At 37.9% G+C, this 22,528-nt stretch overlaps 1 protein-coding gene across 1 annotated transcript in view; it reads left to right on the top strand.

The window, feature by feature from the left end:
• The first annotated feature begins 1,299 nt into the window (after window positions 1-1,299).
• LOC115225339 (periodic tryptophan protein 1 homolog) overlaps window positions 1,300-22,528 on the top strand; it is a 30,042-nt gene continuing 8,813 nt past the window's right edge. The window contains exons 1-11 of the mRNA XM_029796324.2: window positions 1,300-1,446; window positions 6,459-6,508; window positions 7,075-7,322; window positions 9,485-9,567; window positions 11,396-11,492; window positions 13,306-13,410; window positions 14,651-14,772; window positions 15,934-15,995; window positions 18,823-18,919; window positions 20,801-20,862; window positions 22,330-22,444. Of these exons, the coding sequence (XP_029652184.1) occupies window positions 1,384-1,446; window positions 6,459-6,508; window positions 7,075-7,322; window positions 9,485-9,567; window positions 11,396-11,492; window positions 13,306-13,410; window positions 14,651-14,772; window positions 15,934-15,995; window positions 18,823-18,919; window positions 20,801-20,862; window positions 22,330-22,444 (1,104 nt within the window). The 5' untranslated portion in view covers window positions 1,300-1,383. The remainder of the gene's footprint in view (window positions 1,447-6,458; window positions 6,509-7,074; window positions 7,323-9,484; window positions 9,568-11,395; window positions 11,493-13,305; window positions 13,411-14,650; window positions 14,773-15,933; window positions 15,996-18,822; window positions 18,920-20,800; window positions 20,863-22,329; window positions 22,445-22,528) is intronic.

Here is a 22,528-nt window from a genome sequence, read left to right as displayed (position 1 = left end):
TTGTTCTTTGTTTTGTTTTTTTTGGCGGGGGGGTTGTTTTTTGTCATAATTATAGTGACCATATTTCGGTATCCCCCCACCTCCACCAAGAACTCTTATTCTCTTTCTCCCTCTCTCATTCTCTTATATACGCATACATACATACATACATACATACATACATACATACATACATACATACATACATACATACATACACACATACATACATACATACATACAGCATCTACTCCGTTACTCTAATCTGCTAGAAAAACTAACCAAATTCCTCTTATACCACACGGAACTATTATATAATGTTATCCTAAGTATACCAGCATGGAAAAAGGACGTGTTGGTCATGGTTGGAATGCTTTTGGACAAATTGTATTAGTATTGGCGCAGAGTTAAGCAATAACAACCAGTTTGCAAGATAAAAGGAGGTACTAGTCTGGTATATACATACAAAGTTGTTTGCAGATAGAGAGGCAAAGATCAATCAGATTTTAACGCATTTGTAAAGATACACTTGAACTGGAGGTTAGAGCAGGGGCTAGAAGTATTTTCAGATATTTCTGGAAAATCATATTCAACATCGGCGGCAGAATGCTGTCGGTCGTTTAATCACAAGAGCTAACAGTAATTAGATTAACCAGTTGCTTATCAAGGAGTCTAAATATTTTCAAGGGATGTAACTCGTTATAGAGTAGCTTCCCCTGAATTTAAGTTGTCGCTACTTTTTCTTTCCTGTTTTTTTTTTTTGTGTGTGTGTCATACAAATGATTAATCAGTGTAATTGCGAGCTCATATAATAGTGTGCCTTATGGTAATTATTCTACATCTCAACGCCTTAAGTTCAAATCCCACCGAAGTTGACTTTGCATTTCATACTTTTAGGGTTGTTAAATAAAACGCCAATCAAACACAGGTCGTTGGTTTATATTTCTGCAATTCGTCTTATGAGTTTAAGTTCACGATGAAGAGGCAGCTGATTTCAGATTCCCAAAAGACAATCTACGACAAAGGAAACTGATTATATTACAGAATAGTGTTTTGTTTTTTTTTTAAGGGAAGACTACTAGATATGGAAATTTTAGTGGCTGGTTATAAAAGGCCAAATGATTTCGTAGAGATTCCCTCGTTAGTTCAATCCATATGGTTCTTGTTCGTTAACATTAAGTACTTGTTTTATCTACTTATGCGGAAGAAATGCCAAAATCACTCGGGGAAGAATCGAACTCAGAAGTGTGACGACACAAAGTACTTCTCACCTCTCGTGACCATATACCAAGGGAAGTAACTCTAAGGATTCTTCAACGCATGCGTATTGCTGTCTTTACCTTTCATCCTGCTCCTAACTACACGTGGTAGATCGTCAACACTGAAAAATATTGCGTTTCTACCATGAGTGTCGTTCCGTGCCTTGCTTGGGTGAAGAGAGGTGTTGCTAAACGCATCCCTGATAAAGTGAGTATAGTTGTAATCCTCTTGTTTCTACTTTTTATTCATCCTTTAAAATTAATGAACGTAAGTTACTTTCCACTCCTACACAAAAAAACTTTTCCCCTCTACTATCTTGCCGATAGAAGTTGTGTAAGTATATAAGTTTATATATATACACTTATGTATATATGAGAGAGAGAACAAGAGTTAGAGTGCTACGATGTGAGCTAAAAGAACCATACGTTCCGTGGTACTATCAACTCCGCTCAGGACCGCTGGAGGAAGTAACTGTATGAAGATGCCGTCCCCGGGATGGTCTCCAGTCTGAACAGGGGTGCGAAACTCTATGTAATAGAGTGTTAGGCATTAAAAAAATAATTGTGAATATATGTATGTTTGTCTGCGTCCCCACCATTTTCTTAAACTCGTCGAGACAAACGTCCTGACAGTGATACGATGCGAACCTTCTAGAGGCATGTTCAAAAGCTTGTAATTATGATCAGCCTTGCGTATACACCTTTCGCAGGAAATTAAAGCTTTGTTTCCTTATTTTTTTCTAAAGTACACCTAGCTCAACGGTGATCTTTCATATTACGACTAAAAACTTTTGGTAACATTCAGTTTTGTAAAGAAGCAAACAATAAAACTGCAAATACGTGCATTCAACATTGTTTTTTTAAGTATGAAAAATATAGATATATTAACAAGGGTGGTATTATTTGATCCAGTGTAGTTGTGACTCCACCAGATTTTGGGGTGTTACAGGATTTCCTGTGTCGTTTTATATATATATAAGCAATCTGAAGAAGTAACAGCTATATTGAATCGAACCATACTATCCTTGTTAATTATATGTTTTATACTTAAATATTATTAGTCATACATATTTGAAGCATTGTTTCTTAAGATTTTAATATCATTTGTGTTTGAATTGTAGTTTGTTATTCTAGTTTCACTTTGTATTTCATTCTGTATTCACGGCGATAATTTGAAAGATAAGCTGCATCAGCTTGGGCCAATGAGGGGGCTTAAATGGTTGAACGACCATGTTAGAAACCATACCCTACCGTCTTAACTAAGGAAGTACAACACATCGAACATTGTCTATGACAAGCAATATGATATGGTAGTCATGGTAAGAGCGCCTTTGATCCTAGGTCTGCTTATTCAGGATTACGTGAGGTTAGACAACAGAAACCGGCTTACTAGACTGTGCTATCGTACCAACAACACTAGAGTTGTCTTCCCTGATTTCACAGTTCTCTCACCGGAATACAGAATTATTACAACTGAATTCTATAACTATCTGCTATGAAGCAGAAGTGTCCCTGAACCAAACTGGCTGAGGCCAAATTGTCCCTTTTTTCTCAAAGGTATAGAAGAAAATATCTGTGAGAGATTTAAGGAACTTAATTTAAAATGATGAACACAATTGGGAATGTTAATAATTGGAATGTGTTAGGTTTTAGCAAGATCTAACACATTGCGTTAGGTCCTGAAAATAATTGCCCTCAGTAAAGATATTTTAAACTGTAAACTTGTACTTCACACCCCATGAAATATCTTTGGATAACTGTCTTAAAATGAGCACTGATTGTACTCCAAGTATGATTTGTGTTCTTAAGCATTTTGTAACATTGGCAAGAAGCATGAACACACATACAGTTACAACTCACTGCTTCATTCATTCACTGTGAAGTTCTTGTGACCAATACCTTGAATGGGATACTGTAAGCTGTTTGTGATGTTATATATATATGGTCAACAAAATTCAAAGACAATTCCAACAAGTAGACACCTTATATACAAAGATCAATTAGATTCAAGATCATATTTTCAGCCATCTGCATCACAGATGTGATTCTCTCACTCCAGTCTTTTTCTTTGAATTTACCATGACTCCACTGCTGTAAAATAATGAAATTTATTTTGTGATAATAGATATCTGTTATTCATAAACATAAAATCTCTCTTACATTCACTACTTTGGTGATAGAGATTGGGTACCATGGAATTTGGTGAGGATAAAGAGGGTGGGGGTGGAAATGGTGTAATAATGGTACATTGGATGCCATGAAACAAATTTTGGGAATCTCTACAGGGGCATAACCAGGTTCTAAAGTGAGCACATAAAAAGAAGGCACTGTGACACATACCAAACACTTTTTAACTCATTAATTATACATTTTATAAAAGGTGCCAAGTTTGTAAAATGTGCTCAGGGAAAGCAGTCACACCCCTATTAGCTACACCACTGAATCTCTGGTCACTAATGGTCAAAATCAGATGCCTACTCTTTCCAGTTCAGCTAAAACACTTTGTACACTGAATGGCCATTTGCTTTTTAAATCTTTTGACACAAACCTGCCTGAGACTGCTCCTGGTTCTATGACCTTAATTTACGGTTTTAAAGTTAATGTTGTAAATGAAGACCATCCTTCAGATTTTCACATTACTTTATGTTCCTAACACCAGCTTTTACCTTTCATTCGTTTCAGTTATTGCACTGTGGCCATGCTGAGGCATTGCTTTGAAGGGTTTTTAGTTGAACAAATCAACCCCAGTACTTAATCAGGAACTTATTCTATCAGTCTCTTGATGAACCGGTAGGTTATGGGGACATACATTGAACCGCAAAAGAAACGTGAGACGTGTGTGACTATGAAATATGTTTTAATTTCATTATGTCAAAGATAAATTTTGATAAATCTGATAACATCAATTTCTTGGTTGCACTTTGACCACAGTTTATGGGTCGTTGTTATGTGTTCTGGTAGTGAGTGGATCCAACACATCGAGATTGTAGGGCATGACATGTTTGATACCATGTAAACTTCCCCTGATATTTCAAAACGGCCATACATGGTAGAAGGAGTGCATGAGGTGATTCACAAAAGCCATTGACACCCTGAGGAAATCTGCTTCCAGTTCTATACGAGTTGTCACCCTTGGGACCACCCGGTTCAGCCATCTTTGGATATCATTCCACAGGTGTACAATTGGGTTCAAATCTGGGCTGAGAGCCAGTCAGTGTCATACCGTGTCATCGCTGATGGGTCGCTGTCCAGTGACAATGGTCTCATGAGCTGTCACGCTGGCCAGTCTGAGCGATCACAGAGGTGTTGTAGGTAGATGAAGAGGTCCTGCCTGGGCATGGGCACCTGGGAAGAGCACCCTCTGTGAGTACTGTCAGCGGTACTATTGGTGTTGCAGGCAATAGATGGTGCTGACATGGACATTGTAAGCTTTTGCAACAACCAGGGCATGCTGCCCTGCTTGCAATCAGCCGATAGCTTCTTTTCTGTGCTGCTATCAATCAGGTCATACCTGATCCATTCAAATTACGAATGCCAGGAACACGGTTCAAGTTGATTTTTATACCCATAACCTCCATGAGATGCACATGCATTTCGGTTTCCACGACAGTTGTTTGCGACTGCCACCCATGGCATTCAACGCAGCTGCATTTTGGCATCTTGTTTCAAGGTAAGCTGAAAGGTTATCTGCAATTTTGGTTTCAGCCATAAACCAGCATGTCTTGGAATATTTACACTTACATCCATGAAATAAATTTTCAGAATAGGCGCAGGAGTGGCTGTGTGGTAAGTAGCTTGTTTACCAACCACATGGTTCCGGGTTCAGTCTCACTGCGTGGCACCCGGGGCAAGTGTCTTCTACTATAGCCTCGGGCCAACCAAAGCCTTGTGAGTGGATTTGGTAGACGGAAACTGAAAGAAGCCTGTCGTATATATGTATATATATGTGTGTGTTTGTGTTTGTCCCCCTAGCATTGCTTGACAACCGATGCTGGTGTGTTTATGTCCCCGTTACTTAGCGGTTCGGCAAAAGAGTCCGATAGAATAAGTCCTGGGGCCGTGTTCCTCGATTAAAGGCGGTGCTCCAGCATGGCCGCAGTCAAATGACTGAAACAAGTAAAAGAGTAAAGAGAGAATTTACCGTAGGGGTGGCTGTGTGGTAAGTAGCTTGCTTACTAACCACATGGTTCCAGGTTCAGTCCCACTGTGTGACTCCTTGGGCAAGTGTCTTCTACTATAGCCTCAGGCCGACCAAAGCCTTGTGAGTGTATTTGGTAGATGGAAACTGAAAGAAGCCCATTGTATATATATATATATGTTTGTGTCTGTGTTTCCCCCCACCTTCACCGCCATTGCTTGACAACCGATGCTGGTGTGTTTACATCCCCGTAACTTAGCAGTTCGGCGAAAGAGACTGGTAGTGTAAGTACTAGGCTTACAAAGAATAAGTCCTGGGGTCGATTTGCTCGACTAAAAGGCAGTGCTCCAGCATGGCCACAGTCAAATGACTGAAACAAGTAAAAGAGATATAAAAATGACATTTGAAAAAATCGTGTTTCTTTTGCAGTTCAATGTACATAAACCAGCATCAGTTGTCAAGTGGTTCAGACATACATACACAAAACCACATATACATATGACAGGCTTCTTTCATTTTCCATCTATCAAATCCACTCACAAAGCTTTAGTGTCAGCTGGGGCTGTTGTAGAAGAACATAAAACCATGTGGTTGAGAAGCAAGTTTTTTACCACACAGCCATGCCTGCACATATAATGGCATCTTCGAAATTAATTGAAACAAAAACAGTGCATTTTAACCCTTTAGCATTTAAACCGGCCATATCTGGCCAAAAGTATTCTGCTTGTTTTATGTTCAAACTGGCCAGATCTGATCTCTCACACCAACTTTACAATATCATCTTAAAAATTAACAGATACCTCATCAAAATCTCATAACTACAAGTTAATGCATGATTAGTTCAAAACAATGTAGATGAAAATTCAGTTTTGGCAGAATAATGTGAACACTAAAGGGTTAACAAGAATATCGTAGCAAGGGTTAAAATGAAAACCCCTAATCACCTGTTGGCAAATGTGTCTGATCACAAAAGGTTTGGCAATTTGCTGGATTTATTAATTATGCTATGACTTGGAAGAAATATATATTTATCAATTATTCTTATAGTGTTTCTGAAATTCACTTCTGTTTTCTTTTGTTAGGTTGAGCTTGAAAAAGAGGAACTACGAAGAATTATTAGAGAAACAAGAGAGTAAGTAGTGTTTTGTTTTTGTAATATAATAACTTGATTAGTTACATATATTTGTTTTTCCAACTATGACATGTGAAAGCACCCATGTGGTGTCACATAAATATGTCTCTGCAGTGCCACGTAAAAGTGCCCATGCAGTGCTACATTGAGGCACCCATGTGGCGCCACCTAAAAGCACCCAGCACACTCTGTAAAATGGTTGGCGTTAGGAAGAGAATCCAATCGTAGAAACCATGCCAAATCAGGCTAGAGTTTCAAGGCGGTGCCCCAGCATGGCCGCAGTCTAATGACTGAAACAAGTAAACAATAAAGCATAGTAATAATAAACACAGAAAACGTAATTGATATTTCAAACTTTATAAAATATATATGTATTTTAATGACATGACCACCCCTTTCAAATAATTTTCTGTCATTTTTTGATTGAAAAATGTTAGAATACATTAGTTAATGTTGTTCTAGATACTCGAAAAAAGATGTGGTGGTCAGAGGTGGGATGTCTTGGGTTATAGATTTGCTTGATGAGAGTTGGTTCCTTAAATAAGTGAAACAAAATTTTCTTGTAGAGAAATTGATGGCCTTGAGATTGAAGGAAATGACGACATAGATAGCGACACTAGTGATGAGGAGGAGGAGAAAAAAGACAAAGAAGAGAAAGAAGAAGGGGAAGAGGAACCAAAGCCAAGTTCCTCAGGACTTTCGCAGGAGAAACAAACCTCTGTTCCAGGCAAAAGGAAACATGAAGAGGATCTTGTAGATGATGACGATGACGACATTGTTGAGAAATATGGACTGGAAGATTATGATGATGAAGGTCAGAGAACTAAATTATTCATAACTTTTCTTTTAAGGATTTTGCAAAATCCATACTAATGACAGTCTTAAGAAATTTGTTATTGATAATTAATATTGGCTTCAAATTTTGGCACAAGACCAACAGTTTCAGGGAAGGGCCTAAGTTGATTACATCAACTTCAGTGCTCAATCGGTATCTATTAAGGTGGCGAGCTGGCAGAAACGTTAGCACGCCGGGCGAAATGCTTAGCGGTATTTCGTCTGCGTTACGTTGTGAGTTCAAATTCCGCCGAGGTCGACTTTGCCTTTCATCCTTTCAGGGTCGATAAATTAAGTACCAGTTACGCACTGGGGTCGATGTAATTGACTTAATACCTATGTCTGTCCTTGTTTGTCCGCTCTGTGTTTAGCCCCCTTGTGGGTAATAAAGAAATAGGTATTTATTTTATTAACCCGAAAAGGATGGAAGACAAAGTCGCCCTTGGTGGAATTCAAACTCAATGTAAAGGTGGATAAAATGCCTCTAAGCATTTTACCCATCATACTAACAAGATAAGCAATAGTTGCTTTTTGGGGGTTTTTTTCTGAATTTTGAAACCCTTTCACATTCAGATTTCATTGTCAAATATAATGATTTTTTATTCACATTATTTTGAATTAATCGATGCAGTATTTTGTAGCTTCAAAATTTCAATGATATTTGGTTGTTTATTTTTCAAGTGGCATTGTATGATAGGTGTAAGAGGCCAAATCTTGCTAGCCTGAACATGAAACAGGTTGAATATTAGGGCCAGCTATGTCCAGTATAAATGCTAAAGAGTTACCTTAACCCTTGCTGCACGAGAACCAAGTACATTTGGTTCTTTGCATGTGCGCTTGAAATGCAGGAACAGAGTTAGCTCATTTTTGATAGTGGGGTACTACCTGGAATTCTCCACATTTCGTATAACATAGTACACAAAAATTTAATCAGTGCAGTGAGGATTAAAACAGTTTTTTAACTTTCGTTTTGAAATGCATGTATAATGTTTCACTTCAGTCTGCAATGGAATCAAAAAGATTAAGAACCACTGTTCCACACAGTCACTCGACTTGGTAGAAATAGTAGCTAAATCTCTATCACATCATACCCTTTCATTGTACGAAAGGAAAAGCACATTAGATAATGTAAGTCTCTGGTATACAAAAATATGGGATTTTCATGTCTGGATTACTTTTGTTCATAGGACTACTCAGTTAGAACTAACACAACAACCTATATAAATTATAAGTGTTGCAGACCCTCCTTTGACAAAATTGTAAAAAAAAAAAAAAAAAAAAAATTCAGAAAAAAGAGTGAGAAAGAATAGCCTCTGGCTCGTTAATTTATCCTCAATATAGTACTTATAGATAGAACTTTCATTGAAAACTCAACAATAGTAAGATGTTAAAAGGAAAATAGAAAGCTTGTGTAGACTGTTGCTGTTGTTGCTTAACCTGAAGTTAACTTTGATTGATCAATCAAAAGCATTCCATGACTATCATCAATTCTAATATTTATTTTCCTATGTTTATGTGAATCAGATGGAATTTGTTGAGGCAGATTTTCTATGGCCTGTCACCAACATTAACTTGTTTTCAAGCAAAATGGTATTTCTGCTTGATTGGACATATAATAAAGGATATTGTTTGTAATACTTGCATACATCTGTCAAATTTAGAAAGCACAAACACATACAATTGGCTTCTTTCATTTTCCATCTACCAAATCCACTCACAAGGCTTTGGTCATCCTGATGCTCCTGCAGAAGTCAGTTGCTTGCCATGCAGTTGGACAGAACCTTAAAACATGTGGTTAAGTAATGAACTTCTTAACCATACAACCATCCTAGGTTTTGGGTTTTCTGGGGGTTTTTTTATCATGACATTACCAAATATATCATTTCTTTATTTAATATATAAGCATATTGATTTGAGGGAGATTTAGCTGCTGTTTTTATCTACCAAGTTGAGTAACCTTGTCATGGGTTCCTTATGCTAACTCCCCTGTGATCGACATTTTCTTCTTGTTTCCTGAAACACAGTCTTTGCTTCAAACATTTTAGTCATCATTTTTTTGTTTTGTTATTTACTTTTCAAATTAAATTTTTTTAATGTTATTTTTTTTCAATTCTTGCCATTTTTCGTATCTTTTTCTGATAGAGTTCAATTTCCACAGTGGTATTGGTAATCTGGTGTATTTCGCTGACAATAAGGAAGATCCTTACATCAATGATCATGATGAGGTTAGTTTTCATGTTCAACAAATTTACATCATTATCATCATCGTCATTTAACATCTGTTGTCCATGATGGCATGGGTTGGATGGTTTGACCAGGGCTGGTAAGCTGAGGCACTGTACCAAACTCCAGTCTGATTAGGTATGGTTTCCATGGTTGGATGCCCTTCTTAATGCCAACCACTCTGAGAGTGTAATGGATGCTTTTATGTTCCAGTTGTATGACACCAGTATCTGTCATGACTACAATTTCACTTGGCTTGATGGAATAAGTAAAAAAAATGTGTTTTCGAAGGAAGATGATGATGGTCTAAATTAGAAACAATTATTTCATAGAGGAGTTCAATTTCTGCAAGGAGTGGAGAATCTACCATTCTGGGCCCTCATTCTTTGTCTGAGAATGCAGAAGAGAGATAAAGTGATGTTGATGCTTTATGACTGTTATTTCAATTTTACATTAATTAAATGGAGTTGCATTTCTTATTGTGTTTGTATAGCCCTGATTTGGCCTTGCTCAAGGGAACTGTTGTGTCGATGCCCCCAGATGATGAAGTAGGCTAGCCCAATAGGTAGATATAAAGGGAGAAGTCTAGACATCGAGGAGTTAAGTAGAGGTCATCCGAATGTGCAATATAACAGTGGCGACGAGGATGAGATCCACTGTTATACCACATGTTCAGATGACCTCTACTCAACTCCTTGATGTTTAGACTTCTCCCTCTGTATCTACATATTGGGCTAGCCTACTTCATCATCTGGGGATGTCGACACAACAAAGACATTCCAACTTCAACCAACCTTTTGTATATCAGGATCTACATTTTTTTTTAAAAAGCAGTACAATATAATGTGAAAGATGTTTGGCTGCTGTTTCTTGCATGTCAAGCCACTCTCTAATACCACAGAGGCTCCCATCCTGGCTTAACATTTCTTGTCGTTGTTGAATGTGTTAAAGCTGTTATACCTCAGTAAACCAGCAATCTTTGTTGGTTAGGAAACCTGGAATATAATCTTGGAGAAAAATTTAATTACATGTTATATAATCCAATACTCTGGACATGTTTATGTCTTATTAAATTGGTTCTTAGTTGGAGAGCAGATATTTATGTACTCTTTGAACTTTTATCCATTTAAGCTTGATGGGGTTGCTACTAAATCTTCAGCTGTTCTGCCTAACTTGACAGAAGTTTACTGACCAGGGAATATGCTATTTTCTTACTTCAAGACATTATATACCTCCCATACTAGAAATACAATGTGTGATGCATACATATGTCACAATGTTGATACTGAAGTATTGATAATTTAGGCATGTTTATGGAAACAAAGAACTTAAACAGCTTATGTTATTATAACTACAGACAGCATTCTATATTGAGCCTTTTCGTAACACTAATTGTTGTTGCAAGTGTTTTTTAATTGTTCCATGATGTGTTATAAAGTTCCCTTTTTTTGTTCATGTGAAACATTCTTTCTACAGTATATGCAGCTTTCATTTCCAATCCTCTGAAGCTTTCTTCTCCCCAATCACACAAAGGTTTCTTCCTGGGTTGGGTTGTGTAAAGATTTACAGCTTTATGCCGAATGGTTAGCACTCTGGATTCTGAATCCAGTGATCTGAGTTTATGTCTCTGTATAAAGGTCACTAACTGCTTACTGACAGCACATGCCTGTTATTCTATATATATATATATATATGTCTTATCATGTTGGTTGTTCCTGAACCCATGTAAATGTTAAGGACAATTGTTACACAGCAAAAACTTCGTTTGTAATCCATATACTCTTGAAGGAAATAGTATGAATTGATTTGTTCTGCATTTTTCTTTTTAAGCCTGACAGTGATGACGAAAATGTGATGATAAAGCCATCAGACAACCTTATCGCTGTTGCACGAACAATAAAAGATGCCAGCTTACTCGAAGTTTATGGTAATTAGATTTGATACTATTTTTTAATCTGCTTAATAATGCTGCTCAACACTTTCTGGAAAGCCTAACTATTTGTGTGTGTGTATCCAGTGCTATATAAAAAATGCCCAGCACACTCTCTGAGGTGATTGGCATTAGGAAGGGCATCAAGCTATGGAAACCAAGCCAAATCAGACTGGAACCTGGTACAGCTTGCCAGCTCTAGTCAAACGATCCCACCCATGCTAGCATCGAAAACGAACGTTAAATGATGTTGATCATCATTTCATATCTGTCTTCCAAATGGTATGGGTTAGGCATTTGACAGGATCAAGGACTCTCTTGTGCTCCAATGTCTGCTTCGGCCTAGTTTCCATGACTGGGTGCTCTTTTTTATGGTCCTAACCCTAATGAGGTCGCTATGTAACTCACAAGACTAAGATTCCTCTCAATGGAGTGGAACTATAGTGAAGAGGGAGGTGGCTTTATGTTATGCGATAAGAGGTTAATATGAAAGAAGGCTGCAGAACAAGTTTCTTACTGTAGAGTGGGTGCATGGCTTCTCACATTATTCAAGAGTTGGTGAGAGTAATCACAGGGAAAACAGCAAATATATACATATATATATGTCCAGGCGTGGCTGTGTGGTTTTGAGTGTCTTCTACTTTAACCCTAAGGTGACAGCCACCAATACCTTGAATGTTTGGTAGACAGAAACTGTAAGGAGCACATCACTTATGTTTATATATATGGTTTTTAACTTTTTTTTTTACCTAATATACAAGAATTCATAGACAAAAATTAAATATATCTCCTTATGGAGAGCGTGATGGTGAATTGGTTTGTGTGTATCAATATGATGCTGTAGTGCATAAATATGAAACAATACCATTGAGAGATTTTGTCAGAATGAAAAATTGTTCCTAACCATGTTAGATAAATTTACAATTGTGGACCTGAGTGAATGTGTGTATGTATATATATATTTCTTTATTACCCACAAGGGGCTAAACACAGAGGGGACAAACAAGGACAGACAAAGGGATTAAGTCGATTACATTGACCCCAGTGCGTAACTGGTACTTAATTTATCGACCCCGAAAGGATGAAAGGCAAAGTCGACCTCGGCGGAATTTGAACTCGGAACGCAACGACAGACGAAATACGGCTACGAATTTCGCCCGGCGTGCTAATGTTTCTGCCAGCTCATATTGTGCTGGTGCCACATCAAAAGCACTCGGTACACTCTGTGGGATGGTTGGTGTTAGGAAGGACATCCAGCCATAGAAACCATGTCTGAACAGACAATGGAGCCTGATGCAGCCCTTGGCCTTGCCAGCTCTGGTCAAACCGTCCAGCCCATGCCAACATGGAAAACACATTATGATGATGTTCATGTGTGTGTGTGAGTGTGGTAATTATGATTCATCTATATATATAAAAGTGAGGTTGTGTGGTGTCTGTCTCCTACAATTTAGATTCCTAACTACTCCCACATTTTGCGGTGCAGGTTAACCAAAAGTGGGTATCTTATAGTCGTGATTCATATCGAGCATGAGTCTACGATTTTTAAAAAAATTTACCATAATTTTTTCCCATTTTTAATGCATTTTTGGCATATATAAGGGAAGTAACTCTCTAAAAATGTATTATTAAATCTCAGAACGTAAAAAGCTACAGTAACACCCCCCCCCCTTTGCGGTTAGCCATATTGAGATGGCTATTATACTTTACATCTCTAAAAATGCTTATATAGTTATTTCCCTTGCAAACCCGAGCAACGCCGGGCGATACTGCTAGTCTTATATAAATTCCTTGCTTTATTTCTTTCCAGTCTATGATGAACCTGACAGTAATTTATTTGTCCATCATGATATCATACTGCCTTCTTTCCCCCTGGCCGTAGAATGGCTGGATTATGATCCTACTGAAGAAACAGGTTAGTATGGTGTTTCTCTTAATGTACTGTACTACATGTGTCTTTTTGTAGCTTCCATTTATTTATATACTGTATTTTAACATGTATAAGGAACCCTTTTTTGTCAAAAATTAGGCTAAAAAAATACGGAAGTTTCTTATACATAGATAGTATTATAATCCCTTAGAAAACCGTTTTTCCAAATTGCAAGCCCAGAACATTAGGAAGTTCCTTATACGTGTTAAAATACAATGTGTGTGTGTATATATAATACAAATAAGAAAATGGAGAAACAAATTTAGTTCGTTCATCAACTTTCGGATATTATAATGTTGGATTATTTATTCATTTAACAAAATGAGAACATCAATAGCATACATATATATCTTATAATTCAATACATATAAGATATAAGATAAGAATACAAATTATAAAAGTCATAATATAAATTACACCCATAACCCCTATCTTACTTTGTACTATACATATATATATATATATACATACACGCATGCGTTAAAATACAGTATATATATATATATTAAAGATTAATAGAGAAGACAAAGTGTACCAGAAAGCAATTTATTGTCACATCAATTGTTTGGTCTTCATGATGCACTGCTCCTTAGTGGGCGTGGAATGATGCAATGTACAGTGCAAAGAAGACTCTTCAGGTGTATAAGATTTACGCAGAGATTTACATTTCAGGTAGATGTTTTAAAAAAAAATACTCATCCACCTGAACTGACAGAATCTCTCAATACAGCGAAACTGATGTGTAAATCTCTACACTTAAAAGCATATTATACACCTGAAGAGTCTTCTCTGCACTGTGCATTGCATCATTCCACGCCCACTAAAGACCAGTGCATTTTGAAGACGAAACAATTGTTGTGACAATAAATTGCTTTTTGGTACACTCCATCTTCTTTATTAATCTCTAGTGTGTAACCTACATACATCTTGGAATTCCTGGAAGTTAATCTGATTCTGCAGTGAAAGCTGGGTTATTTGTAGTCTGGTGTAGATATAGATTCATAGATTGAAGAAAACTTAAATGTTTGGTTTACTGGCATCAGATAAACACATGTCAAAGCTTGAGGCAGTAAAGTTTATAAAAGTGTTAGACAGGTCCCTGAGACAGTTTGGTTTACTGAGAGATAGACTGTAGGGACCTGAGACTGAGTTACAGGAGAAACATGAAAATTGAAACAGTTTGGTTTACAGTGTTTTTATCATGTTTAATGTTTTCTGTTGTCAGGTAATTATGTAGCCCTTGGTTCCATGAATCCAACTATTGATATTTGGGATCTTGACTTGATTGACAGTCTTGAGCCAGTTTTCACCCTTGGCACCAAGCAAAGTAAGAAGAAAAGCAAGAAGGTATGTCTGGCTTCTTTTTTTTTTTATAATGCAAATCACAGTTATTTCATCCAAAATTCTCTCCCATTAAATTCATTTGGTTGTTGTTCATCTTGAACTTCTGGTGGTTAATGCCCATACAAAATATACAGACAGGTGAAATTTCTAGAAGGCACAAGTTCTAGGAAGAAACGTAGAAAAGAGTTTGTATGAAGGTGAAACAGTAGGGATGGTGAGAGAAGGAGGGGTAACTGCATTAGATGTAGCTATATTTAAAAGCAAATTAATATACTAGATTAATGAGCTTAGTGAAATGAAATCTTTAGCATTAATGACTATTTTTGTTAATGAAACAAGGGAAAAGGGAACTCATGATTATGGCAAACAAAAGCAATTAGCTGCAGAAGACAATTTTTATTTATTTTTTTTACCTGAGTAGAAACAACATAGGATTAAGAGGATGCTTTAGTCTTTCAGAAAGCATAGCAATCTCTCTAGTACCATTACAAGAACACCCAGTATTCTCAGTTGGTAGGAAGGTGATCCAGCCATAGAAACCATACCTAATTTTGTCTATGTTTTAGATTTATTTACTACTTACTTGTGACGGCGTTCACCCAGGGCAGGTTGAGCCGGCTTCTTCTCTGGTCCTAATGGCATCACAAACCATGGCAGCCCATGCTCAACAGTCCTGTGTGAGGTCACTGGAGATAGCAAGCCTGTCGCAGTTCCATCTGCGAACCTGAGAGTTCGGAGAGCTCCTCCTTTATCGTCGTTGCCCAGGTCTTCAGCTGTGCGCCCGTGCGTTTGCGCCAGCTGGGAAGTGGAGGTAGGAGGCAGACATCGCGAATCAGCTCACCCTCTGGACGCCGGGCAGCATGACCGAACCACCTTAAGCGCTATTGTAGAAGCACCGAATGGAGGGCCCGGAGATTAAGTCGATGACAAAGACCGGCTGTAGGAACCTGATCAATGCGGTGGATACAGTCATTGTCAAACACCTCCAGCTTTCGCTGATCGACTACCTTCATAGGCCATGTTTCACAACCATGTTTTATATTTATTTGTGTACAGTTAGAAGTAATAGCAATTAAGTCAAATCTAATATATCAATCTTCATTTCAAATATACATCATCATAGCTCTTACATGAAGAGATTCCTTTTTATATTTATATTTCCAGAAAGGTTCTGTGCTGGGACATTCTGATGCAGTTCTAGATTTAGCATGGAATCGACAAAGCAGGTCTGTAAATATAATTTATATGTTTATAATATATACATCTTTTATACATGTGTGTGTTTATAATATATGTCTTTTTGTTTTCTACTGTGGGGTAACCATGGTTGAGCATAACTTTTATCAAAGGTATTCCAACTTAGACCTTCCTATCTTTTAAGGACATCTGTGTCCTTTTATTAAAATATTAAAGTCAAGGATAGTTTTGCTGCTATTTCTAGGAGATTGAGCAACCATGTAGAGCAATGGTTCTCGAACAGGATCCATATGACCCTTGGTGGGGTCCATATAAGAATTTGTTAAAGTGGCTGTGTGGTAAGAAGCTTGCTTCCTAACCACATGGTTCCAGGTTCAGTCCCCACTGCGTGGCACCTTGGGTAAGTGTCTTCAACTATAGCCTTGGGCCAAACAAAGCCTTGTGAGTGGATTTGATAGACAGAAACCAAAAGAAGCCCATTGTATATATGTGTGTATATTTATATAATTGTTAATCAGGTCAGCAAAGCAATCATCTCAAGTCGTATACAATATTTTTACAACTTGAGATGTTTGCTGTCCTGTTTAACAATTATATATCCACTGCATCGGAAATCTGCAATGGCTCTATAACTACCGTCTCGGCTATAACCTTTACAGCACTTACCTAGCGTACCTAATCGTTTAGATCACCTGTGGACTAAACCCCCATACTTTGTGTATATACATATATGTGTGTGTGTTTGTCCCCCCACCTTCGCTTGGCAACAGATGTTGGTGTGTTTAGGTCATCGTAACTTAGTGGTTCAGCAAAAGAGACCGATGGAATAAGTACTAGGCTTACAAAAATAAGTCCTGGGGTCGATTTGTTTGACTAAAGGCAGTGCTCCAGCATGGCCGCAGTCAAATGACTAAAACAAATAACAGAATAATTTAGTTATAATTCTATGGAATATTTTAACAATTCTTTATATACATTTCCTATGAATATTTAATTATAAAAATACAGTAAGATTTTTTTTCTTGAACCTCAAACGGCTATAGAGGTCCAGTAGAGCAAAATAGGAACCAAAGGTGTCCGTAAGTACAAAATGGTTGAGAGCCACTGATGTAGAGCCCACTTTGTTATTTTTAATCCTCCCAGTTTTTGTGAGGTTATAAAACAATGGGCCAGAATAGATTACCACAAGACATCACCAACCTTCTGATAGTTCTGCCAATCTACAACCCTAGGCTGGTACTTCTTAGTTGACCATGGCTGTGTGGTTGAAAAGCTCACTTTGCAACCATATGATTTCAGGGTCAGTCCTTGTGTCTTTTACTGTAGCCCTGGGCTGGGCAGTGTCTTGTGAGTAGATTTGGTAGATGGAAACTATGTGGAAGCCCATTGTGTGTGTGTGTATGTTTATATACATATGTGTGAATCTTTGTGTCTGTGTTTGTTGCACTGCCTCCTTACCCAATGCTTGACAACCAGTGTTGGCTTTTAACAGCCTTGTAACTTAGCAGTTCAAGTGAAGGCACATGACATAGGGTTTAAGATGTATGACTTGCAATTGGAAGGCTATCAATTCCATTCCCAGTGGTGCATTGTGTCCTAAGACATTTGATTTCACATTGGTCCAGTCAACTAAGCTGGAAAAATTAAGCCGTGCCTCTATTTCAAAGGTCCAGCCTTATCATATTCTTTTGTGTCACACCAAATCTCCCTGAGAACTAAATTAAGGGCACACGTGTCTGTGAAGTGTTCAGCCACTTGCACATTAATTTCATGAGCAGGCTGTTCTATTGATTGGATCAACTGGAACACTCGTCATCATAACCAATAGAGAACTTGGCTGTAACACAGTAATACAGCAAAAGAAACTGATACAGTAAATGCCAGACTTAAAAAAAACATAAATACTGTGGGCAATTTGTTCAACTAAGATTCTTAAAGGCAATGCAACCTGCAAGATTGCAGTCCAGCGACTGAAACAAGTAAATGATACATACTGGCTTGTCCTTTACAGGTGCCAGTACCATGTACAATGCACTCAGGCTGGTGGCACATGAAAAGCACCCAGCACATTGTGAAGTGGTTGGCACTAGGAAGGGCATCCAGTCATAGAAACCATGTCACAACAGGTGAGCTGGCAGAAACGTTAGCCCAAAGGGCGAAATGCTTAGCAGTATTTTGTCTGCCGTTACGTTCTGAGTTCAAATTCCACCAAGGCCAACCCTGCCTTTCATCCTTTCAGGATCGATTAAATAAGTACGAGTTACGCACTGGGGTCGATATAATCGACTTAATCTGTTTGTCTGTCCTTGTTTGTCCTCTCTGTGTTTAGCCTCTTGTGGGTAGTAAAGAAATAGGTATTTCATATGCCGTTATATTCTGAGTTCAAATTCCACCGAGGTCGACTTTGCCTTTCATCCTTTTGGGGGTTGATAAATTAAGTACCAGTTACGCACTGGGGTCGATGTAATCAACTTAATCTCCTTATCTGTCCTTGTTTGTCTCCTCTATGTTTAGCCCCTTGTGGGCAATAAAGAAATAAGAAACCATGTCACGACAGACAATTGTAGTTTGGACAGCTACCCAGCTGGCCAGCTCCATGTCAGACTGTCCAACCCATGCCAGCATGGAAAACAGACATTGAATGATGATGATGAAAGACGAAGTTGACCTCAGTGGAATTTGAACATGGAAAACAGAGACCAGAACAAACACAATAAACCTTTCTATGTAACATTCTCATATGATTTTGTTAAACCACTAACTTGCTTTTATTATTATATTCAATTATAGTTGTTTTTATTTAATGCTGTATAAACTATATGTTTCTTAATGGTACCAGCCTTTTTATTTTTCCAGAAATGTTCTGGCCAGTGCATCTGCAGATTTTACTGTTGGTTTGTGGGACTTGACAGAGGCCAAAGCTGTATCCTCCATCAGAAAACATGAAGAAAAAGTAGGATTTATTTTTGTTTTTAAATCATTGACAAGATCAGTTCAAAGATTATACCCTTATCCTCATAAATTTATAGATTTGTGCCAATAAGAGAAAAACACTTTATCTTCATTATGTTATTTGCTAAGTGGAATGGTAGGCAAAATACCTTGTAATATTATATTTTTTAACAGTCTAGTGAGTTGTTTCTCTTTGTCAGTCTCTATATTTGTTTCTCATTTTGAGTGTAGTTCTTAGCACCTACAACACCATCGTCTAACTTTTCAATTTTATTTCAAATGTAGCTTTGTGGTTAGAAAGCCATAGGCACAGGTGCAGTTTTTTTCCCCTCACTTCTGCCCCACTGCATGACACATTGAACAAATGAGCCAACCAGAGCTTTGTAAGAGGATCTGGTTGACAGAAAATGAGAGATGCACATCATATATATATATATATCATCATCATCAGCATCATCATTTAATGTCCACTTTCCATGCTAGCATGGGTTGGACGATTTGACTGAGGACTGGCGAACCAGGTGGCTCCAATCTGATCTGGCAGTGTTTCTACAGCTGGATGCCCTTCCTGATGACCACGCTCAAATGGTGTTTTTTACATGCCACCTGCACAGGAGTCAGTCCAGCGGCACTGGGAACGATCGCGCTCAAATGGTGCTTTTTACTTGCCACCGGCACTGAAGCCAGACAGCTGCTCTGACAGTGATCCCACTTGGATGGAGCTATATATATATATATAGTTTTTTATTAAGCTGCAAAAACATCACAAAAGCTGTTAGACAGTTGTGATCAAGAATCACAACTGTCCAACAAACAGGAACGTGAAACTGAGTAACAGTTTTTGCAATATTTTCGCAGCTTTAATAAAAAAACCTTTTACTCTACCTTTGGTATTCAGGTGCCATTTGTAGCACCTTGTTTTGCATTTATGTACTTATTCATGTACACACATATATATATACATACACACCTGTGTGTGGTTAGGTGTCCCTGTCATGGTGATAGGAATTATATTCAACCATAGATCTACCTCGACAAATTTCATCCAACCCATGCAAGCAAGGAAAAGAGGATATTAAAACAATGATGATAGCCAAGGAGTAGTAGTGTCTATGACCCTCACAGGTGACAGTTATAGAAAAATCGTTGTTGTGCTAAATTTTTTCTTACTATTCTTTAATTTAGTATATTGATGGCCTCTGTTCATAGTTGTAGGGTAAGTGAGGTCGTAGGTTACCTGTGCATATGTGAGGGCTGAGTATCTGTAAGCCAACACGTGTAGTAAGGAGATGTTAAATAGTTGATGTTATGTGGAGGATGAGTAGAGCATAGCAATTTGTTTGTGACAAGGTACAATATTGATGACAAGAGTAGGAGTGGACCCAGGTGTTGGTGTATACAACAAACTAGTTCAGGGGAACTGCAGTGATGAGTGCACAGTGTGTCTGGGCCAGGGGTTGTAGTTTATTGGTGGGTGTCTTTGACATCTTACTACACAGTATTGTGCTCCTCAATAAAGCACATTAATTAGTTCATAACATTCTGATTGGTCAAGAAGCTCCATTGTTATTTAGACCCCAGTTAGTTCTGACCAAGCATAATGATGATGATGTGTCTTGGACTAAATTATGTAATGTGATTTTTTTTTTTAATGCAGTATTTAGCTGCTGCTTTTAACAAAGGCTTTTCCTTTAGCTGATGGCATGTAATAGCTGGAAGAGAATTCATATATAAAAACACAAGCTTTAATAGTATACATTTTTTTTTTAAATTGTCGCTCTAGTAAAGAAGCTTTAGAGAAAGCTTCTTTTTTCTGCTTATATTTGCTTTATATAAATGTAATCTTCACTTTGATAAATATTCCCTGTTTTCTTTATTATAGGTGCAGTGTGTGAAGTGGCATCCTGCTGAACAACAGACCTTATTAACTGGTTCTTTTGATAGGTAAGCTTTCCCCTCTTTTTCTTTCCACCCATCATTATCATCATCAGTCAGCATCTGTTTTCCATGGGTAAGACAGTTTGACTGGGGCTGGTAAGACAAATAACTGCAATGAGCTCCAGTTTGATTTACCTTTGGTTTCTACAGCTGGATACCCTTCCTAAAGCCAACCACACCACAGAATGTACTGGGTGCGTTTTGTATGTCACCGGTGCTGGCCACAACTAAGATTTCACTTAGTTTAACATGCTTTCTCAAGCACATCAAATCACCAAAGGTCTCAGTCACCTCCATGTGATTCAACATTTCCTTCCACAGTTATACAGAATTATATTTTTGCCCTGTTGGTAGCAGGGTCTTCATTTGTATATTTGGCCTTTTATTTGCAATGAGTGTCAAACCATTCAACCTATGCCAGCATAGAACTTTGACAATAAATGATGATCGTATATATACATACATATATATAAGTGAAGGCGCATGGCTCAGTGGTTAGAGCGTCGAGCTTACGATCATGACGTTGTGAGCTTGAATCCCGGACCGGGCTGCGTGTTGTGTTCTTGAGCAAGACACTTTTTTCACATTGCTCCAGTTCAGTCAGCTGTAGAAATGAGTTGTGACGTCACGAGTGCCAAGCTGTATCGGCCTTTGCCTTTCCCTTGGTGGCGTGGAGAGGGGAGGCCGGTATGCATGGGCGACTGCTGTCTTCCATAAACAACCTTGCCCGGACATGTGCCTGGGAGAGTTACTTTCTAGGTGCAATCCCATAGTCTGTGTCATGACTGAAGGGGGTCTCAGATATATATATATATATGAGACCATGGTCATGGCCGATGCTAGTGTTACGTAACTAGCACCTATGCCGGTGGCATGTAAAAAGCACCCACTACATTCTTGGAGTGGGTGGTGTTAGGAAGAGTATCTAGCTGTTGAAACCATGCCAAATCAGATTGGAACCTGGTGCAGCTCTCCAGCTTACTAGTTTTCAGTCAAACTATCCAATCTATGCCAGCATGGAAAACAGATGTTAATTGATGATATGTATGTGTGTGTGTGATTGTGTCTACTTGTTTTGGCATCATGTGATAGTTGTAAATGAATTTCAGTGTCATTCATTTCCAGTATTCTGTGAGAACTTAACTGGCTATGGGGAAATATTACATGTATGTATGTGTGAACATGTTACCAATTCAAATATGCTTGGGCCATATTCGAATCTATAAGAAAGCCATTCACAGTATTTTTGTCATGGAGAGAATTCCTCTCTGTAGATAATCATCATCATCATTTAATGTCCGTTTTTCCATGCTAGCATGGGTTGGATGATTTGTCTGCCTTCTCTTTTTACATGTATACATTCGTATGTATGTATATATATATGAGAAAGGGAGAGAGAGAGATTCTCAGTCTCATTTGTTGATTCTACATACATATATATATTGAATATCTTACATTTTTTATCTTCAACAGTACTGTACGATTATTTGACTGCCGAGATGCTGGTTACAACCACAAGACTTGGTCATTTGCTGGATCAGAAATAGAACGCGTTGTTTGGAACCATTACAATCCTTATTTCTTTTATGTAAGTGTTTTGGGTTTTTTTCTTTTTTTAACATCTTTGAAATGAAGGGCTCATAATGAGGTATGTCTTTTGACTTCAATTTAT

This window comes from Octopus sinensis, linkage group LG1, assembly GCF_006345805.1.
Source record: "Octopus sinensis linkage group LG1, ASM634580v1, whole genome shotgun sequence".
Classification (NCBI taxonomy): domain Eukaryota; kingdom Metazoa; phylum Mollusca; class Cephalopoda; order Octopoda; family Octopodidae; genus Octopus; species Octopus sinensis.
The sequence above is the reverse complement of the archived record's forward strand: the minus strand, read 5'-3'. Positions and strand labels throughout refer to the sequence as shown.